Source organism: Conger conger, chromosome 4, assembly GCF_963514075.1.
Source record: "Conger conger chromosome 4, fConCon1.1, whole genome shotgun sequence".
Lineage (NCBI taxonomy): Eukaryota > Metazoa > Chordata > Actinopteri > Anguilliformes > Congridae > Conger > Conger conger.
In genome coordinates this window covers 49,107,153-49,127,542 of record NC_083763.1, presented here as the reverse complement: position 1 = coordinate 49,127,542, position 20,390 = coordinate 49,107,153, and the positions used below count along the sequence as shown (strand labels likewise).

General features: G+C 45.6%; 1 protein-coding gene across 3 annotated transcripts in view; it reads right to left on the bottom strand.

The window, feature by feature from the left end:
- The window catches only part of LOC133126538 (ras-responsive element-binding protein 1-like), a 71,159-nt gene that overhangs the window by 16,005 nt on the left and 34,764 nt on the right, over positions 1 to 20,390 (bottom strand). For all 3 annotated transcript variants that reach the window (XM_061238858.1, XM_061238857.1, XM_061238859.1), the window contains 4 exons: positions 12,337 to 12,456; positions 11,530 to 11,735; positions 8,102 to 8,191; positions 6,237 to 6,400 (listed from right to left, as the gene is read on the bottom strand). In XM_061238858.1, the coding sequence (XP_061094842.1) occupies positions 6,237 to 6,400; positions 8,102 to 8,191; positions 11,530 to 11,735; positions 12,337 to 12,456 (580 nt within the window). The remainder of the gene's footprint in view (positions 1 to 6,236; positions 6,401 to 8,101; positions 8,192 to 11,529; positions 11,736 to 12,336; positions 12,457 to 20,390) is intronic.

The window sequence follows — 20,390 nt, the reverse complement described above, 5'->3', positions numbered from 1 at the left end:
TCTGTCTACCGCTCCGTCTCCCCGCCCAGCTAAAGGTCGAATCCACTAAAGGTGACAGATTATAACAAGTGGGATGCAGAACAAAACCCCAGACTGACACGACGAGGTGCGTCACACGCCCCTTAGCCTCCAAAGATAAAGACACGGTGAGCTGGGAAAAGGCCAGCTGGGGTGGCTGTGCGCGCGTGTGTGCTCGCGTGTGTGCGTGCGTGTGTGCGGGTGCCGCTATGTGCCTCACTGTGACTATATGACTGTACACTATGTGCGCATCCCTATGTGACTGTGTATGCGTGTCTGTGCTTGCAGAAATACATGTGTATTTATTTATTTTTAAAATTAGATGTATACGTCTATGGGTTTAAGGCTTGCAGTGGTGTGACTTTGTGTGCGTACGTGCGTGTCTCTGTGTGTGTGTCTCACAGTTAAAGGGAGAGGTAATGTCAGACAGCCCAGTTCTGCAGGTCTCGGTTTTCACTCTCCAGCAGGTGGTTATTAATAGCAGGCAGAGAACTGGACGCCCGTACAGAAATGTGGGCCTGACAGGCCACAGCCTGTTCTCCCTCAGCCATCATACCTGAGCCCCACACATGGCCTGTGAGAGGCTTCGGAAAACTGCAACTGGTTAAACCAACAGACAACCAACGGCCTGGAGACAATTCTTCCTGTTGTCTTCATCCCTTTTCCCTCAACTAATACTTAATTTCTCAATTTGAAAAACATGAAGTCATATTTAGCAATTATCACATGACATTTGCAAGCTAAAATGGACAGACAGCAGGGCGGGCAGATGACATCATGCACGCTTCGAAGGAAAATTCCTGGTTAGATACATCGTTTGTGAATGTGTAGCAGCTATGAGCAATTAATTTCCGGGTTTATTATCTGATATGCGTAATATATTTTGCTTTACGCAAGTCATAGTTTTTCACATGCTATCCTGACAGGCTTCTTCTGGACCTGCTCCAGCATGTTGACTTGGGCAAACATACCCAGCAGTCCTTTAGATTGACATTAGCTAGCTAACTTTCCAACACCGTAAGGCAATACAATTTTGCGTATTGCGAAAAACCTACCTAGTCGCCTACCCATGTTTTCACAGGCCTGTCCAAAAATGTATTTCTGCCTACAACACTGTAGCTTGCACAACATTGCGTTGACATGTTTTATATCAACTAGTACATAAAACATAAATTACTAAAGAGAGTTTATCTGTTATTATTATTAGCCTTTTTGGCAAAACTTGGTTTGGTTAAAACATTAGTGTATTTCGTCCGACTTCTGTTACAAGTGTCATAATAAACTTATTAAAGACATATATTTATTGTGCCACTATTGTGAGTTGGCCTATTATGGCAAAAATAGTTATTTTAATCAGGAAGTAAATTAGCAAAGTAAATTAGCTTAACACTTAGTTTTTTTTAATGTCCCACCTTCCTAAGATGCAACATTTCATGGGTTTCTGTGACCACTGTCTGTTCATCCATCTACCCACCTCAGATAATATACCTTATGCTCATGAAATAAACCTTAATTACACCAAAGTAAGAACACCCAAAATTCCAATTATGATTACCAATGATGAAAAACCACTGATAAATCAGCAACATGATACTGGTTTTTATTCTATTTTGGTGGTCAATATCACTAACTCAGACAGGGAACCCTCGTAAGGTGTGACCTTTTATTATAATCCCATCATTGAAACCCTCCACAACTCAAAACTCCTGAAGTCCATTCAGTTCCTACTACTTTATCTGACTCTTTCCAAAGTGCAGGACTCTTCAAATGCTCTTTTTTGGGGTATTTGCTCCTGAAAATTGATGTGTGCTAACCAGAAAAATTATTTAATAGCATTAGTGTGCTCCTTCAATTTTTTCAAATTAGGAGCTCAAGTGCTCCTTGAAAAAAAAAAAAGTTACCGTACAGCCCAGAAATGCCTTGGGCAAAAACGTTTTAATTTTTATAATTAATCACTTCATATTGCCTTACAGGCGGCACGGATGGTGCAGTGGGTAGCACTGCCGCCTCACAGCAAGGAGGTCCTGGGTTCGAATCCCCGTCGGCCGGGGCCTCTCTGTGTGGAGTTTGCATGTTCTCCCCGTGTACGTGTGGGTTTCCTCCCACAGTCCAAAGACATGCAGGTTAGGCTGATTGGAGAGTCTAAATTGCCCGTAGTTATGAGTGTGTGAGTGAATGGTGTGTGTGCCCTGCGATGGACTGGTGACCTGTACAGTGTGTATTACTGCCTTTGGCCCAATGTATGCTGGGATAGGCTCCAGCACCCCTGCGACCCTGTTCAGGATAAGCGGGTTAGGATAATGAATGAATGAATATTGCCTTACACAGCACTTATGATGAAGATGGCCCATCTTAACCAGCAACAATGAAAAGAAAGCATTGTTCACACTGGAGAGAGCACCATTCTCATTAACCGACTGAATCTAATCCCATTATAGCATGGAAGTGAGGACAAAATGGTTTGACTTGGACAAACATTTCCCCTCTGCCCTCACCCTCAGAAACACAAGGCGATGAGCTCACATCCATGGAACAGCATGCTGTCCAGATTAGCGCTCTTAAAGCCCAGCCTCTCTGCCTGGTGGACCAGAGGTCGCGGCCTGCTTACCGGTGTCCTGGCTGGACTGCTATTGTGTGCTGATGCGAACGTGTGATTATCCTGGGCTGGCGGGGGCTGTTGTCAGAGTCCCTCAGACTTTAAAAGAGTTGCGCTACAGGGCGGGATGAGGATCAAAAAGCATAAGAGTTGCGGAACAATTTGACAAACTGGTTTGTGAATTTGTTAGAAAGCTGAACTACATCCTCGGATGGGTTTTTGGTCATTTCTCTAAAGAAAAGGCAGTTTTGATTTAAAGTGTTTCAAATACATATGAAAAAGGTGCACAGATTATAGAGCCCCCCTGTGCTATCATGTGTCATGATAAAATGGAAGACACTGTTTGACTACTGTAAACAGCGCTATCCACAATGCCTATTGGATAATGATAACTGCTGAGGCACAAACAGCTAGACCAATCCCAATGAAGCTTTTCTGAAATTGTAATGTAAAAACCTGGATTCACAGATGACCACATATTTTGCCTATCAGAAGTTTGCCCACCAACTATATCACAGACACACTTCTCACAATATTCACTTCGTTAGGCAAAATATGTGGTAATTTGTGAATTGAAGCAAATTTCAGCCATGCCAGAGCAAGGCTCAACACCCCAAAGGAACACATGCAAGCTCACACACATGCACACCAAAACACAGACACTCAGACCTCTTCCTCCCACCTCCATCAGGAATGTCAGCATGTCTCAACTTCACAGGAAGACCCTTAATAATGTTCTCCCCCTCCCTCTCCTCCTCTCTCTCCCCCTCCCTCTCTCCTCCCTCTCTCCTCCCTCTCCCCCTCCCTCTCTCCTCCCTCTCCCCCTCCCTCCCTCTCTCCTCCTCTCTCTCCCCCTCCCTCTACCCCTCTCTCTCCCTCACACACACATACACACAGCAGGAAGAATAATATAAAATAAAAAAAAGCCAACAAAGTGAAGCAGATGCTTTCAAATACTTCAAAAACAGACACGGTAGAAAATGCACACGGGAGCGGATACTGGGATGATCGCACATGTACGAGTCTATTGAGACGCATCTATTGCCACACCAACTGCACACACCCAACATTCCACAACCTCAAACTGACACTAACCCAAGATTGAGAAGCAAAACAGAACCAAAATTAATTCCAAGCATCACAACAAGGACCACTCGCACTGGCCGTCATCATCCACTCTCTGCACCACCACACCCTCTGTCTCTCTCTCTCTCTGTCTGTCTCTCTCTCCCCTGTCTCTCTCTCTGCCTCTCTCTCTCTCTCTCTCTCTCTCTCTCTCTCTCTCCTCTTTCTGTCTCTCTGCTCTCTCTGTCTCTCTCTGTCTCTCTCTGTCTCTCTCCTCCAGCCTTGTCCCTGACTGAGCCGCGCGTGGCCATAAGGTAGGCCCAGAAGCCCCGGCAGGAAACAGCCTTTATCTCCACCATCAGCGAAGGCTGCTGGAAGCAGATACCGTTACTGAGGGAAGAGTTGAAAGTCATCTTCCGACTTCCTGCGCTTTTCACTCTCTCGAACAACTGCCGTATCCATTACAGGCCGACCCACCAACCCCCTCCCTCGCGCTCTCACCAAACTCTGGCTACACCCCCCCCAGCCCCTACACCTACACACCCCTTCATTTATCTCTGTGGAGCATTATCCTGTCCGCCTGCTCCCAGCTAGCAGGCCAACAAATCTTGTGGGGTGAAGCAAACTTCTTTTCCCGGAGCAAACTTCTCCTCCCAGTTGTATAGCTATCATTTTCACAAAGACTCACTAAAAAAAAAAAAAAAAAAAAAAAAAAAAAGGTATTCCTTCTAATTTCCGCCCTCCCTTGCCTCCGGGCCCTGCTCAAGGCGGAGGCATGCGTAGTGCAGCCGATGAAGTGAGCAGCTTGCCAGGTCTTGTGTGTAAGTCAAATGTCTTTTTGGGGGCGGCCTGTAGCGTAGTGGTTAAGGTACAGGACTGGGATACGCAAGGTCGGAGGCTCTAATCCAGGGGAGGATTGTCTCCTGCTTAGTCTAAACAACTGTACGTCACTCTGGATAAGAGTGTCTGCCAAATGCCAATGTAATGTAATTTAATGTTTTCATTGGTTTTGGGCCATATTACTTAATAGGCCTAGTGTATTTTAAACTACTGGATATTGTAGATATCGTTGCACGTTTTCATCTTTGAGCAGACACTGTTATCCAGAGCGACGGACACAGTTTAAATTCTTCCTTTTACTTATTTTATTTATCTTTTCTTTTTTTTCTGTTTTTAAAGATACTTTCAGGCCTTATTCAGCTTTGAGGCAGGAAGAATGGAGACATGCAAACAGAGGTTGTGCGGCCGGATTCAAACCGCCAACGTCGCAGCTCACAATGAGCTTGCGGATAGTGCTCTATCGGCTACGGCATCAAATTCTTCCTTTCATTTTAAACATATTTCATGGAATATTCAATGTGGCCATTTTTTTTTTAATGTAGCCTGTCCAGAATCCAATGTAAGAAATTTCACCCAACTCTCTACTTGAGTATTTAGACGGTCTACTTCCATGTAGATGCATGTTTTCTGAGGTGAGATATGAATTCTACATACAAAATTATCCCAACAGACAAATTTACAAAGATTCAGGGCTTTTCCTTACAAAGTTATGGAGCTTTAAATATCACATTTCTTTCCACAATGCTTTTTTCATTGCGACACCAGGAAAATTTTAATGGCTCTACCGGGAAAATGGAGCCCAAGTTTTCAGGAATTTTATATCACATAATTGTCTACCAACACACAGAAAAAGATAAAAATCCAAGAGTTGGCGTGTGGCTCACCTGATCCTTGTATTAAACTAGAAGTACCTAGGTGCGTTTTATTCTGGGACTCCAATAATGTATACAATTTCTGGGCTGTCATGTATCACTTTGAACTGAATCTGAAAGTGATTGCCTTGTTTTCCTTTTACAGGTTATGCAAATTTGAGCATACCCACAATGCAAACAGGGCCAAATCAGATTTTGATTTGTCATGTTTGTCCTGTTTTGTCATGCAGCGGTTAGGGTAGTGGACTCTGAACTTTTAGGTTGTGTTTGTATTCCGGGAAGGGCCCACTATTAGTCGGTACTTCAGTTGCACTAGTTGCCCAAATAAGGTTAAAAAAATAAAAAATAATAATAATAATAAATAAAAAAATATAAAAAATATAAAAACCCAAAACAATTGTCACAAGAGTCACAGAACTACACGCATAACTGGGACTGATGTACATTCAAAATTTCTGAATGAAATCTTTATTACACGGCTTTGTTGAATACTTGATTGTGATCACTTACGGCATTCTACGGTCTGTTATTTCTGAATAGCAGACTGCTGCTATGAATAACAGGCCATTGCTATGGACAATTTTTTTTAGCGGAAGCAATAAAATAATTTTTTTATCAATATTTTCTGTCAAATTATTTTTTTCTTTAGTAAGTAGCCGTGTAATAAGCAGGATAATGTATAGCGAGCCGGTCATTATTACTAAATAAACCCCTTCAAGGCGATTGAAGACTCGTCCTCTTTGTGTCAGGGTCCTGCATCTCCCTGACAGGGTTTATTTTGCGATAATAACCGGCTTGCCGTACATTATCCCTGACTTGGAACGGGGCCAGGCGGGTGCTCTGACCTGTGCATGTTGCCGTTGGTGGTGAAGGTCTGCCCGCACACAGAGCACTTGTAGGGCCTCTCCCCGCTGTGCACCAGCATGTGACGGTCCAGGGAGCTGGCCGAGCTGAGAGCCTTCCCGCAGATGCTGCAGGAGTGGTCCGTCGCTCCGTTATCGGAGTTGTGCTGAGGAAAGCGAGCAGGGAAACCATTGCTCATACTCCCTCACAATTCCCTCACAAATGACAAATACTTTTCTGTGCTCGATTGGTCTTGTGTAGTTTAGCCAATATAGAGGACCAGAAGGGGGGGGGGCGGCGGGGTAAGCTCTGCACTTTTTGAGAGCATTTCATAGGTACCAACACACCAGACAAGCTCGGTAAAGTGTAAGGAAAAGATTGCCTCGATTTATCTTGTCTGGTGTAGTTAAGCCAATATAGAGGACCAGAAGGGGGGGGCGGGGGGGTAAGCTCTGCACTTTTTGAGAGTGTTTAATAGGTTCCAATACACCAGACAAGCTCAGTAAAATGCAATTACTCATACTCAAATTCCCTCACAAATACTTGCTGTGCTCTACTAGTCTATGTACTTTCTTCTAGGGTCCTCAACACACTTGTCCCTGGTTCTGATCTGCACTTTATTGTACGTTGCTCTGGATAAGAGCATCTAACTGTAATGTAATGTAATGTAATGTAATGTCTGGTGTAGTTAAGCGAACCTAGAGGACCAGAAGGCGGGGTTTGCACTTTGAGAGCATTTCATACCGTAGGTTCCAACACAACAGACAAGCTTGGTAAAGTGTAGAGAAGTATTTGAATCCAAAACTATTATGTATACCCAGGTCTGGTAACAAAGGAGATGTGTCTTGTTCAAAAGAAACTCTGAGCAAAGAGGCTTATATACAAAGTCACAAATCGTGAATTAAAATGTTCTATTCCCTAGGAGAAGCAAAGTCAAGTTTGTCGCTGGTCCAAAGGCTCAACCGCATAACCATGTGAACGGCTGCAGCTGCCCAGAACTCTTCATAGTTATGTGTCAATTCTCTCCGTTGCTAGGCAGATGTCGGAGTAGACTCCCTGCATTGTTGGGAGTTGCCAGCTCAGTTTCCTGGTGTTGTTAATGAGTCAATGAAGTTTCCCCGGTGTTGTTAATGAGTCAGTGAAGTTTCCTGGTGTTGCTTGGGGACAGCAAAGAACCGTTAGAAACCCTTTCCACTGTCGTCCTAGACCATGTACGATATGGGAGAACGCCCCTGGGTTACTGTGATGCCGTTCCCATTTTTACTCTCAATTAAACCAGACCATAATGCTCTATGGCCTTAACATTGAGTAACAGCTTAAGGAAATGCTATATTGTTTTTATTTATTTTTTCGGATTTTTTCCCTTTTTTCTCCCAATTTGGTAGCCAATTGTACCCCGTCTAATTCAATTAGAGCTAGTATTAGATACACCACCCACACCCCGTCCCTCGGCGGCCCTACGAGAGCGACACGCCTCCTCCAAGCCGTCTCGCCACATGCTGGTAACCGCGATTCCGAGGCTCCCGAGGTGCTTTTTTGTGCGGCGATCTACTAACCCTGCCAAGTCCCTCCTCCTGGAGCAGCGAGCCAATTAAGCTGCTCCATGTGAGCCGGCCAAACTTGGCTTTTGGCAGAACCGAGAATCGAACCCGGGTCCCCGGTGTGCAACTGCAGCGAACTGCAACCGCAAGTCTGCTGCATCTTAGCCTGTTGCGCCACCGCGGCCCTCGGAAATGCTATTTTTAATGTCTTGTACAAGGAGTTTCATTGAAGGAAAACTCTAACACTTTCTCAAATTACTTCCACAAGATTGAGCACCGTACTTAAAAGGGCAGGGTTTAGGTGTGGGTGAGCGCACAGTACATACCTGTCGGATATGCATAGTGAGCTGGTGCTGTGTTAGGCAGTTCTTTTCACAGAGGGGGCAAATGAAGTCAGAATTCACCTCTTTGGCTTCCTGTTACAGACACAAAAGAACAACATGAACACCGCACACACGTTTCAAAGGAACATTCTATAGGACCTGCGCGTCTTATTTTTCAAAGCGCGACGCCTGGATCAAAGTGATAACGCAAAACAGGTGTTAACACAACGATTTCCTGCGTCTTATTACGGAAACCAACAAGTCATCAGCACATATGAATGATATACTGATAAGCCATTACTCATTCACGCTGTATTAACAAAACCACCTTCAGACAGTGAGCCCCTCAATTGAGACCAGTTGCATAACTCTGATCTCCATCCCCTTCAAATAAAGTAGAATATTGTGCATAAACACTTTGATGTTTCAGACGTAGCTCGTAGATTGTGCCACCAACTGTTAAGGCTAATGCACTTTTTGACAATGAAACAATCAGTTTATCTGAAAACTGTTTGACCTGCTTTTGTCCTGATAGCGTGTGAGAGGTTTCATTAAAGCATCCCAGCGCTTGTCTTTAAAGTACACAAGCTGAATTCAATCAACTACTCAGCCCACCGTCTACACTGTTATTTGACATGAGGGAGGGGGGGTTTAATTGTTAAAGAAATACTCATTCATTGATCTTGAAAATGTAAAAGAAACTGCCCACCAGTGATACCAAAGAAGAAGACCAGAGAACAGGAACGGATTCAAAAATTACGTGGAATTTGAGTATCTGGATGGAAGTTCAATAATGTAGTATTGTGAATAAAACTGTAATCTTCCTCAGCATCAGGGCTACATTGTACTGTAATTTTGTACTACTTCTGCTTTGAAATGTCATTTGTCATCACAGATTTGGATTCACTGCCCCATGTCACCTTACCTTTGAAAATAAATTATCCATAACAATAAATCTGACCACAAACTGACTAGTTGTTTGTCTTGCAAGCCATGCTTGAACAAGGATACACAAATGGCACGACTACTGTGTTGGTGCTATGAAAGCTCCGAGCGAAATCTTTTGTGTGAAAATTGACTGAAGGCTACGTTTTCTTTTTTGAGAGAGAGAAGTTACATTTGCGGACGTGGCTAAATAAATAAGCGTATAACTTGTTCGATACATCTGGCTTGAGGCGAGAGGCCAACCCTGTGCACAGAGAGGAGGTGTGGAGACGCGGTCAGGATGCTGCGGTCAGGACGCTGCACTCGCGGTCGCAGTGGTCACGTGGACGGGCCGCAGACGGGCCGCTTCGGTCAACGCAACTTCGCCCCACTCGGAGCTGCGAGTGTTGATCTGCCCGTCTGCTGACCAAATGAATAATAAGATTCCCCTCTTATCCCCTAATCTAATTGCTCTTCCAGTCTAATAGTTATTTGGGTTAAAAGGGCTGCTTGAATGTGCCTCTCTCGGTTTGGCTCGCTGCCCTCGCTCTCCGTCTGCCTGCAGTGGATTGTGGGATTGTGCTGTGGGTTGTCCTGAAGTGAAGCCGTTACTGTTCCAGCGGATCGGTGTTACTCAACGGATGTTGACATGGTAGCTGATCATTAACCGCTCCACACCGCACTCTGTCACTCACAACGCACTCTCTCACACCCTCCATCACACACACGCACACACTCCCACACTCTTACATAAACACTCTCACCAGCTCATTCACTTAAAAGCTCCCTTACACGTTTACTGCATTCATGAACGCACATTTGGCATGTAACGCACTCACACACTCACACAATGACCAGGAGCACTTCAGCTCCTAGAATCTTAGTTTCATTCAGAGTTGCTATTTACTTTGGTTCCAGTCCAACAGGGCCTTCAGCAATTTACGCTCTGCCTTTTGACATTTCCTTGTTAGAAGGTACATTCCAGGTCAGGGTGTTGGTATGTTTTAAGTTAAGTGACAACTCCACTCAATAACACACAATCCAATAGGTACACAGATAACATCTTATTACGAAGACCAACAAATCGATTAAGACCAATACTGATCTTAAGCAGTAAAGGAAACATCACGTTGTTTCTTTCCCCCTTCATTTCTCACCAGCTGAAAACTTCCAATGTTTACCAGATGAAAATCACTCCATATTTTCTCGCTGGGAATTTTTAGACCTCAGCTCTCCCTATAAGCCGCTAAGTTGGCCAATTGGGCCCATAAGTTATGGATAAAACTCTCCAATGCACCGCAAATTCTGCGTATGGAAATGGTACAACAACATAATCCGATACACTTTTCCAGTTACAGCTGTCCCGTAGATGTGACGGTAACATCTGTTAGGGTGCAACCCGCACATTCTAAATCCCCCATTTCTAAATCCGATTTGCCTGCAGTACTTGTTATTGTTAAGACTGTTGATGATACGAATGAAGCGTACTGGAAACTAATAGTGGCAGAAAAAAAGGGTGTTTGTGAGTGTGGGGGGGTTGAGGGACAATTGTTCTATCAAAAAAAAGATGAGGTGGGGAACAGATTGCGGATTCTGGTAGCTAACGAAGCGGAACGGCCAGCGATGGTTTCTCCATCTATTTCAAAAGAGTGAGTAATGAGCAATGAGCAATGAGCAGGGAATCAAGAGGACTATTTGTCCTTGTTCTAGAGCTGGATACCCGAACCCTGAACTTGACACCCCACCTGTTTCCCATCATCCTCTCCGTTGTAACTACCCCTTAACTTAACTACCCAACATTCTCTGCATTCTTGGATCCGGTCCACGTATTGCTTCATTGTGGACAGCTTCCTTGTTTATTTCTCCAATGATGCAATTGTCCAATTCCATTAACATGAATGCCTGGTGCCAAGTTAACTCTACTTCCAGAATGTTCCAATGCTACAGGTTCCCCGAGACGCCAGAGCATGAATTACTCAATGCCTGGAACATGTGATCAGTAAGACCTGGGATTAATTACAGCTCAATTATAACATTCAGACAAAAGCCACTGGACCCCAAAAATCCAGAACTGGGTTCATCACCTCCTGCATAATGAGTGTTTGAAATTAGTTATGAGTCATATTACTTTACATTATTGTCATTTAGCAGACGGTGTTATCCTTAAGTAGCTTGCGACTGAGCTTATGACACTGCAAGGCCCTGTTCAATACATCACATCCTGTTATGGGTAAAATTCCGATATACAAACTGGATTGGATGTGTCCAGATAATCTAGTGAGGTTCGTAACACAATTTTAAGGGACTGTAATTTTAACAGTGTACTCGGTATGAATGTACTTCCAAATATCTGTGATTACTGGCATTTAGCAGACTTATCCTTGAGTTTTTTTTTCTTTACATAGTATCCATTTATACAGCTGTATACACCAATCAGCCAAAATGATATTGACCCATGCTTAGTCTAATCAACTGCAAGTCCCTTTGGATAAAGTAAAAACCCATACCTGGTTCTTCCTCCCCGTGCGGTTCCCAGAAGGTGACTTGGTGGGCGTCTTTGTGGGCGTGGAGGAGGCTGAGTCCCCAGCCTCGCCATTGAGCTGGCCCACGTTCATGACGGCGGACATCATGGCGTTGATGGAGGACAGGTCCGCCCCCTGTGCCGAGTCCTCCTGGCCCTCTCCGTCCTTCTCCTCCGATTCGCCGTTCTCTCCTGTGAACATCTTGCTTTAAAGCAACCAACACCTAAATGGAACATTTTTATGTATGATCTAAACTCCCTGATCTAAATTGTACTGAACTGCAGTTTAGGCCAGTGTTTCTCAACTCCAGGCCTCGGGACACACTTGCCAGAAGGTGTTTGTGGAACTCACACCCCTGATTTAATGACTGAACCATTCAAACCACCAAAAACCACCATAAACCACCAAAAACCACCAAAAACCACCAAAAACCACCAGAAACCATCTTGATTAGTTAACTCTTTCAGCCCGAAGCCCAATTTGAAGTGGCTCCACCGAAATCCGAAGAGGTTCTGGCTTTGGTTGAGAAAATTGAGAAAGCTATGAATATTTAGTAGAGAGTTAATAGGGGCTCAAAACAATAATATAACAGCCGTTTTGGTTTGTTGAAAAGGTATAAGGTTACGCTTGGGACTGAAAGGGTTATATCATGTGTGTGAGTGCCTGGTTACAACAAAAAACCTTCTACCAAGTGGGTCCCGAGGACTGGATTTGATAAACACAGGTTTTGGCTACGGCACTACTTCCCATCGACACCAGTCCCGCCCGCCCTCTTCCTGCGCGTCCCCTCACCTGTGTGTTCGTCTTGTTCCCGCGCCGAGGCCAGGTCGTCCGTAACACCCAGAGGCTCCGCGCCCAAATCCACGCTGACCCCTTCCGCCGGCTGCTTGTCGTCTACTCCGCCTTCCATTTCTGAAACGGCAAGAAGGGCATGGGTGAGACGGGCCCCCAAATCGCCAACTGAGCGACAACGTTGGGTTCGCCAGGGGTCGGAAAGTAAAAGCCCCTGCCATGCGTTTCCTCCACCCATTCACTCAGCCAGCTGATTTCACCGATTAGTTCCAACTCCTGGCTGAAGAATTATGCTAACTGGCAAACCCAGGTGATTGGAACTAAATACTGCGCCTAAATACTACTGACCTTGGATTTTCCACCTGTTTATCGCACCATGTAGCTTCTGAAACAGCAGCGTAACGGTGCCTCATTTACAGATTAGAAAAGTACCTAAACTGTAATAAACACATTACATTACCAAACACAATCAGTCATTTGTTTTGTCATCATTTCCACTGACAGGCACAGGTGATAGACAGGAGCAGGGGAGGGGAGCGAGTTTAGTTTGAATATTGGCAGGGGGTCTAAAATTGCATAGACAGTGAGAACTACAACCCAGAGTGACCCAGGGTCATACATACCAAAAAAAGTTTTGGAAAGAACAAAGGTGTGAAATTATTCAGTTTCTTTTCTCTTTAATCATACGAGTTTGTTATCTAATTGGCTCTGTCTGCGTGTATACATCTTATGAATATATTATGTATATATTTCAAAAAATTAATAAAATAGTTATTTTAAGGCATTTACTTCCCTATCCACTTCCTGGACAAAAAGATTTTACATCATCATGTACCAGTATGTCGATCACATACTCATTTGACATTAGTAAAATCTTCATAAATTTGCCCTGAAAGAGCACTGCTGTAACTTCCGTTTCAGCTTGTCTTTAAAGGGTCAAACGCATCACACCCCACAGCAGAATCCAACACAACAGACAGATGACCTAACATGCAGGCCAAAAGACAGGGGGCAGTAGAGCATGAGGCGGAGTGGGGGGGGGGGGGGGGGCGGCACCGAGGAGAGGGAATCCTGCAGAGCTGCAGAGGGAGCGCCCGCTAGCCCCCCTCTCAGGGGGTGGTCACCAGCACGCCGCTCGCTGTCAGGAGCCCCGCCCGGTCGGGGTGTTTTATGGATCCAGCACCTGGCTCCATCCCGGCACCCGGCGCGTGACCCGGGGCCGCCGTACCCTTGGAACAATCCGGGGGTCACAACAACCCGCCCTGCTAATGTCACCGGGATATCACGCGTAACCCTCCCCGCTAACGTCACAGTGTATCACGCGTTACCTCTGCCTCGTCGAGACCCGCTCTGTACCGCCAAGCTGGCTTTTCTCAATGGTGATACCCCCCCTTGACCGCGCGAATATCCGCTTCTCGCTAAACCGATACGCTCAAGGCGTCTCTTCGGTGTAGCTGCACTGAACAGAGCCTTTCAGCTAGTGCTGACAGAGAGGCCTATGGGGGATTACCCATGCTGCCTTGCAACTAAATATGTTGGGGGGAGGTGGCTGCTCAGGTTAATAAGCATTTCGCTCTCTGCCAAAATCGGATGAGGGACCCAAGTCCGGCACTGCCCGATTCCCTGCGAGTGCCGAGGAATCCCGTGCGCGAGTGTGTGAGTGTGAGTGTGAGTGAGTGTGGGAGAGTGTGTGAGTGAGTGTGGGAGTGTGTGAGAGTGTGTGTGTGTGTGTGTGCGTGTGCGTTTGTGAGTGTGCGTTCGAGTGTGTGTGTGTGTAAGTGTGCGAGTGTGTGCGAGTGTGAGAGTGTGTGAGAGTGTGTGCGTGCGTGTGTATTACTGCATCCTTTTGTACCACGTACAGCTGAAACACCATCACACGTGATTTCATGTAAATAAAAGCAGCTGGGTATGAACGTGTGGGGGGAGGTTGCGTTTCGAGCAGAGAGGGAAGTCCTTTAAGACACAGCCTCGTTCCCACACCCAGCAGGAGCGGCCGGACAGCGGCCTGAGATCTTCCCAGATCAGTCATGCTAGCTGAGTTAGCACAGTGGCGCAAAGGAGGCTCCGTACATGGGCTGATCTGGGACCAGCCACGTTGGCCAGGCGGAGAGAGAGATGCAGGGAAAAGGCCTCTCCCTCCACCTCCACCTCCTCCCCTGCCTAATTGCAGCTTCCCGTTTGCGGCCCACAGGAAGCTCCTCTCCGGCCCAGTCCACTTCCTCTTTGCGTTAGACAGACTCTGTGTGTGTGCATGTGTATGTGTATGTGTGTCTGTGTATGTGTATGTGTGTGTGTGTCTGTGTGTGCATTTCTGTGTGTGTGCATGTGTATGTGTATGTGTGTCTGTGTATGTATATGTGTGTGTGTGTCTGTGTGTGCATTTCTGTGTGTGTGCATGAGTGTGTGTGAGTGTGTGTTGTGTGCGTGCTTCTCTTCTCATCCCCACACAGAGACAAAGTCAACGGCACACTTCCTACCAGAGACACTGCAGCTGTCGTGACAGCCAGAGCGCTACTGAAGACTCTACCCACAGTGCAACGGAACAGATGCGCGCAGAGACCAGAAAACCCCTCCCAAACTGATATCACCAAAAAAACCCTCACATTCTTCCTGAGGAGAAAAGATAATGGCTGCTAATAACTAGGGGAGGGGCTACAGCGGAGGCACAGACCTACAGGCCTTGGAGGGTTCTCCCATAGGCTGCTGGCGATGCGGTCGTCCCTGGCAACGTCAGCAGTGGAGAAACGGGAGGCAGGAAACAACCAGCCTGCTGTTCTCTCAAAGACCAGTCCTGACGTTCGTAAGGGGGGGTGGGCGAGAAAACGCTGGCTCCCTACAAGTCACAAAGAGAACAACTGATTCCCCTCACAGCAGTTCACTAATGTTAAGGACCTAAGAGGAGGTGGAGGAGGCGAGAGGGGGGCATTGACAAAGCCTCCCTGGACCCTGCCCCCCGTGCCCAGCTACTGTGGCCGGGAGGGGAGGGAACGGATGATGAGAGAGATGGCTGGAGGGAGGAGGGAGGAGCGGAGGACAGTATTCGAAGGCAGGGAGGCATCGAGTACCATCCGAATCCGAAGTGTGTAAGAAATGTTTCCTTCTAAGGTGCCTTCATATGACTGATTCTGAAGACAGCATCTCTGGGCATGATATCCCAGCATCCTTTGCGATTAACTTTATGCTTCTTATCTCCGTTAAATTAATGGAGGCTGAGAACAGTGGCAGAGTTCGCAAATAACTGTAAAAGAGCTCATCTACAAGTGCAAGTACACAACAAGCTCAATATTTCGTTTTAGTTATACTTTTTAATGACTTAACACACTGAAAAAACATATTCCCGTGAGCCTCCAAGAGCTAGCCAGGGTAGGCTAGGCTGAGGAGTTCAAATGTTTGTGTGGGGAATGTAAACAACTGGGCTTCACATATGCATATTTTTTATAATGCGAATAATTATTCAAAAGGATACAGTCAATGGGAAAATAATAAACAATCAGGAAAGAGGGTTCGTCAATAAACAAAATCATCATCAATATTTTCTATTTATACAAGGGGTACATTAAAGGAGCACGGTCACGCTTTTTTCAGTTGAGATTATTTGGATTAAATGCTTCAAATATGTGTGTAGGCATTTTTAAAATCACCGTCAGTGTAGCCGTTTCCAAAATACGGGGCAAAACGTCACTGGACGTGTTTGGCTTGAATATCTAGCCTGTGTTACCCAGAAGGTAACGGCTGCTCAAACTCCACCCTTGAACGCAGACTGGTTTATGAGCGGCCACCCATTTGGGCGATCACATGACGCTCCAACAAAAATACAGTAACGTTAGCATACAGATATCACAGACCACAGGCTACCTTGGCTAGCCAGAGCGATATGAGGACAGCTTGTTGGAATTCTTGTTTTTGTTTGTTTTAATACTGCTATCCTGGAAGACTGAAGCATGAACACACCTTTTAAGTGTGTCTAACATGTAACTAATAAACATTTATGAAAAGTGTTGAACTGCCTTGAGGTTGGTTCTCCCCCACAGCATCAACAAGTAAGCATACACTTACACTGCCAGTACCCTCAACTGGATTAAAATTAGCTGAAGTGTTAAATTAGCATAGGTTAATACAGAAATAGAATTCTAAAAGCTTTTAATATACTGTTTTTTTAGTAGCAAACACTGGAGGATATATTGCACATAGATACAGTCCAGTCCGTAAGCATCTGAACAGTGACACGTTTTTTTTTTCTTCGCTCTGCACACCTGCAAACAAACAGTTGAAATAAAACGATCACTGTGTGGTTAAAGTGCAGACTTTCAGCTTTAATGGTTTGAGGGTTGAGGGGTTCTACATCCATATTACGTGAAGAATAGGAATTACAGCCATTTTTTATACATAGTCAAAAGTCATTTGACAAATCAACACAAAGTGCAAAAGATTTGCAACAAAATATTGAATATGATGACTTTATTTCTATCAATGACTGCCTGAAATCTGTAACCCATCACCAGATGCTGGTTATCTTTCTGGTGCTCTATCAAACCTGTAGTGCAGTCCTCTTCAGCTTCTGCTTGTTTTGGGGGCAATTTGCCTTCTGTCTGGTCTTCAGAAAGTGAAATGCATGTTCAATTGATTGACTGAGGTCAGGTGATTGGCTTGGCCAGTCAAGAACATTCCGGAAAAAAACTAATCCTTGGTTTCTTTGGTTGTATGTTTTGGATCATTGGTCCTGCTGCATGATAGTGTCGTCCAAATAGTTTTCATGCAATTGCTTGGATCTGAGCACACAAAATGTTTCTGCATACTTTGACATTCATCCTGCTGCTGCTGTCAGCAGTGACATCATCAATGAACACAAGTGAGCCAGTTCCATTGGCAACCATACATGGCCAAGCCATAACAGTACCTCCACCATGTTTGACACGTGAGGTGATATGCTTTGGATCATGAGCTTTTACATTACATTACATAACAAGGCATTTAGCAGACACTCTTATCCAGAGCGAAGTATAACGAAGTGCAGATCAAACACAAGTACAAGTGCGAAGAGGACCTGAAAGGTGATCTCTCCTTGAGCTGATCCTTTTTTTATCCATACTTTCCTCTTTCCATCACTCTTGTACAGGTTGATCTTCATCTCATCTGTTCATAATACTTCATTCCAGAGCCCTTTTGTAATGTATGTTTTTGCATACTGTAACCTGGCCATTCTATTCTTGAGGCTTGGGTTTGCATCTTGTGGTGAACCCTCTGAGGTTATGCTGGCATATAATCTTCACTTGATGATCGTCTTTGACACATCTACACGTACATTCTGGAGAGTGTTCTTGATATTTCGGGATTTTTAAAGGGATTTTTGTTCACCATTCAAAGCATTCTTCTATCATCCACCACATCGGTCTTCTGTGGTCAAGCCATCTGTGGTTTGCCACTGCTGAGCTCACCAGTGTTCTTGCTTCTTAACAATGTGGCAAACCATTGATTTTGACCCATCCAATTTTTGGCCTATGTCTCTGATTGATTAATTGAGATTTTTCAGCCAAATGATGGCTGCTTTACTGGCATTGACACTTCTTTGGTTCTCATGTTGAGAGACAACAACAGACTCCAATTGCAGATGGATCAATCAACTCTACACCTTTTGCTAGCTCTTTTACGCTTGAACTAACGATGAAACTTAACAGAAATGTCCAAGAAACATTTGAGCAGCCAATTGTCCAATTATTTTTAGTCCTCTAAAATTGGGGGGAACTATAAATGATATAAATGATATCAAATTAGATGGTTGAAAGTGAAAGTCTTTAACATTACCATGAATCATAGTTTTATTTAAAAATTATTTAAAATTCAAATGTGCTGGAGTACAGAGCCTAAACACCAGAAAATGTGTCACTGTCCAAATACTTACAGACAGCACCGTATGTATTTAAGAATATGCAGCTTATACAATATAACGTATATATTTAAACTTAAACTAAGTTTCTCTCTCTCTCTCGGTCTCGGTCTCTGTGACCGTATCTGTCCCTCTCGGTCTCTCTCTCTCCTCCTGCTCTGACACACCTCGGTTTCACACTCGTCCGTCTGCCCTCATCCCCACAGCACTGCCACGGCCAGCTCATTTCACAACCCATTTCCAGCACAAGTACACTCCATCTCTGTTTGCCTCCTCTGGTTACAGGGCCTAAAAACAGCTGGCCACCGACACGGGGTGCCCAGCCACACTGAGGGGCCTTGTTCGCCGTGCTTTAATGTCACCTCAAATTTATTGCTTGCTTTTTTTGACTCAAACCGGAGAAAGCGTTCTGAACTCTAAATGGAAAACAAACATCTCTCTTTTATTTTAGTCACTTTAAAATAGGAGTGCTGCCCGTGCAAAGCTTCCCCGACGAAGCTGGCAACCGCGCGGAAAGTTTTCCACGGCGAATGTTCGGATTAGCGGCAGGTTTACTGGCTTTCGTTAGCCTAGCGTCCCTGCTCCGATCGGCCTGGGCGGCGCCGCGAGAGGGAGCGAATCGCAGCGCTGGAAATCGCCGCCATAAAAGGCGGGGAAGGAAGGAGGGAGGGAGGGAGGGAGGGAAAGGGAGAGAGATGGATCTCGCGGCCCGCTCAGTTTGCAGCCGGGTTAGGGCTTCGAGCGGCGAGCATTTTCACACGGACTGGAGTGCTGTTTTGTCTCTTCGCTAAACACACACTGGGGGAGGGTGTGGGGGGGTTGGCTGTTTTCTACTACATCTGTTCCCGGCCATCACTCTCACTCGACCCGACCCCCCCCCTTCCCTGTCACCCCCCCTCCCCCCCTTCCCTGTCACCCCCCCTCCCCCCCTTCCCTGTCACCCCCCCTCTCTCCCTCCTCCACAGCTTAGAAATTCTCGCACATCCTTACAAAACAACTCAGGAAAAGAACAGGAACAGCAGAGGGTGGGACAAAAGTTATCTCGCTCTGTCCCTCCCTCTCCCGTTCCCTCTCCCTCTCTCTATCCTCGTCCTTCTCCCTCTCTCATCTTTCTCTTTCACCCTCTTGCTGTCTCTCTCTCTCTCATCTCTCACTTTGTGTCTCTCGCTCTCCCTCTCTCTGTTTCCTCACTCTGCAGACCAAACAGGAATCACGTGTTCCCCGCCAGGCCCTGCCACAGCCCGAAGAATGCCTCTCCTTTATCTCACGCTCCCTCCCTCTTCCTCATTCGCCAGCTCCTCCTCCTCTCTTCCCTCTACCTCTCTCCTCGCCGTTCTCCCGCTCCCTCGCCCTCTTTTCTTTCCATTCCTCCCGCACATCCCCTGCACTTCTCCATCGTTCGCTCCTCCTCTCCGTCTCTCTCAGAAGGCCTGAAGCGGGCCCCTCCCGTGTTAAACATCTCTGGTCTGTTTTGCTTCTCCTCCCCAGCAGTCAGAGCCGGGCGCTCCTCCCCAGCAGTCAGAGCCGGGCTTTCAGGAATGCGGCACAAACTGCTCCTCAGGCATCGCGAATCGAGTCCAATCATGTCGCCAGCCAACTGAGGTAACTCCAGACCGCGCGCCTAATGACGGTTTTGCGCCCTTTTTTTGAAGCCTCACTCCTCCCCGAGCGCCTTAAGTGACAGCTGGAGACAGCGCGGACAAAATGCCTTGGAGCATCTTTGAGTAGCAGCCTACCAAAGTTACAGTAGTGCTACTGGGTTTAGGCTTAAAGGCCAATCCACACCAAGACTATAACTGTAACGATAACATTCCGTTTAATCTCTCAGCTATGTCATCGGCCATTTTGACACCTTGTAAATTTAGTTCGATTTTGATTGTTCATGCAGCTGGAATGCAAATAACCACACATTACAACAGTGGTATGCAGAAGAGTATCTCTGAACACACAACGTGAGAAAACTAGTGGATAGGCAATAGCAGCAGAAGTCCAAAAAAAATAAGTCTAATAAATTCCTAATAGAGTGCTCACTGAGTGTAGGTATGGTAGTCAGTAATAATACAATACAGTGATAACACAATGTAAATGATACAATAGATATAGTAAATACAGCACCAAGATGGATACAAAGTCAATGTAACAGTGCTCGATGAAGATAATGTGCAAGAAG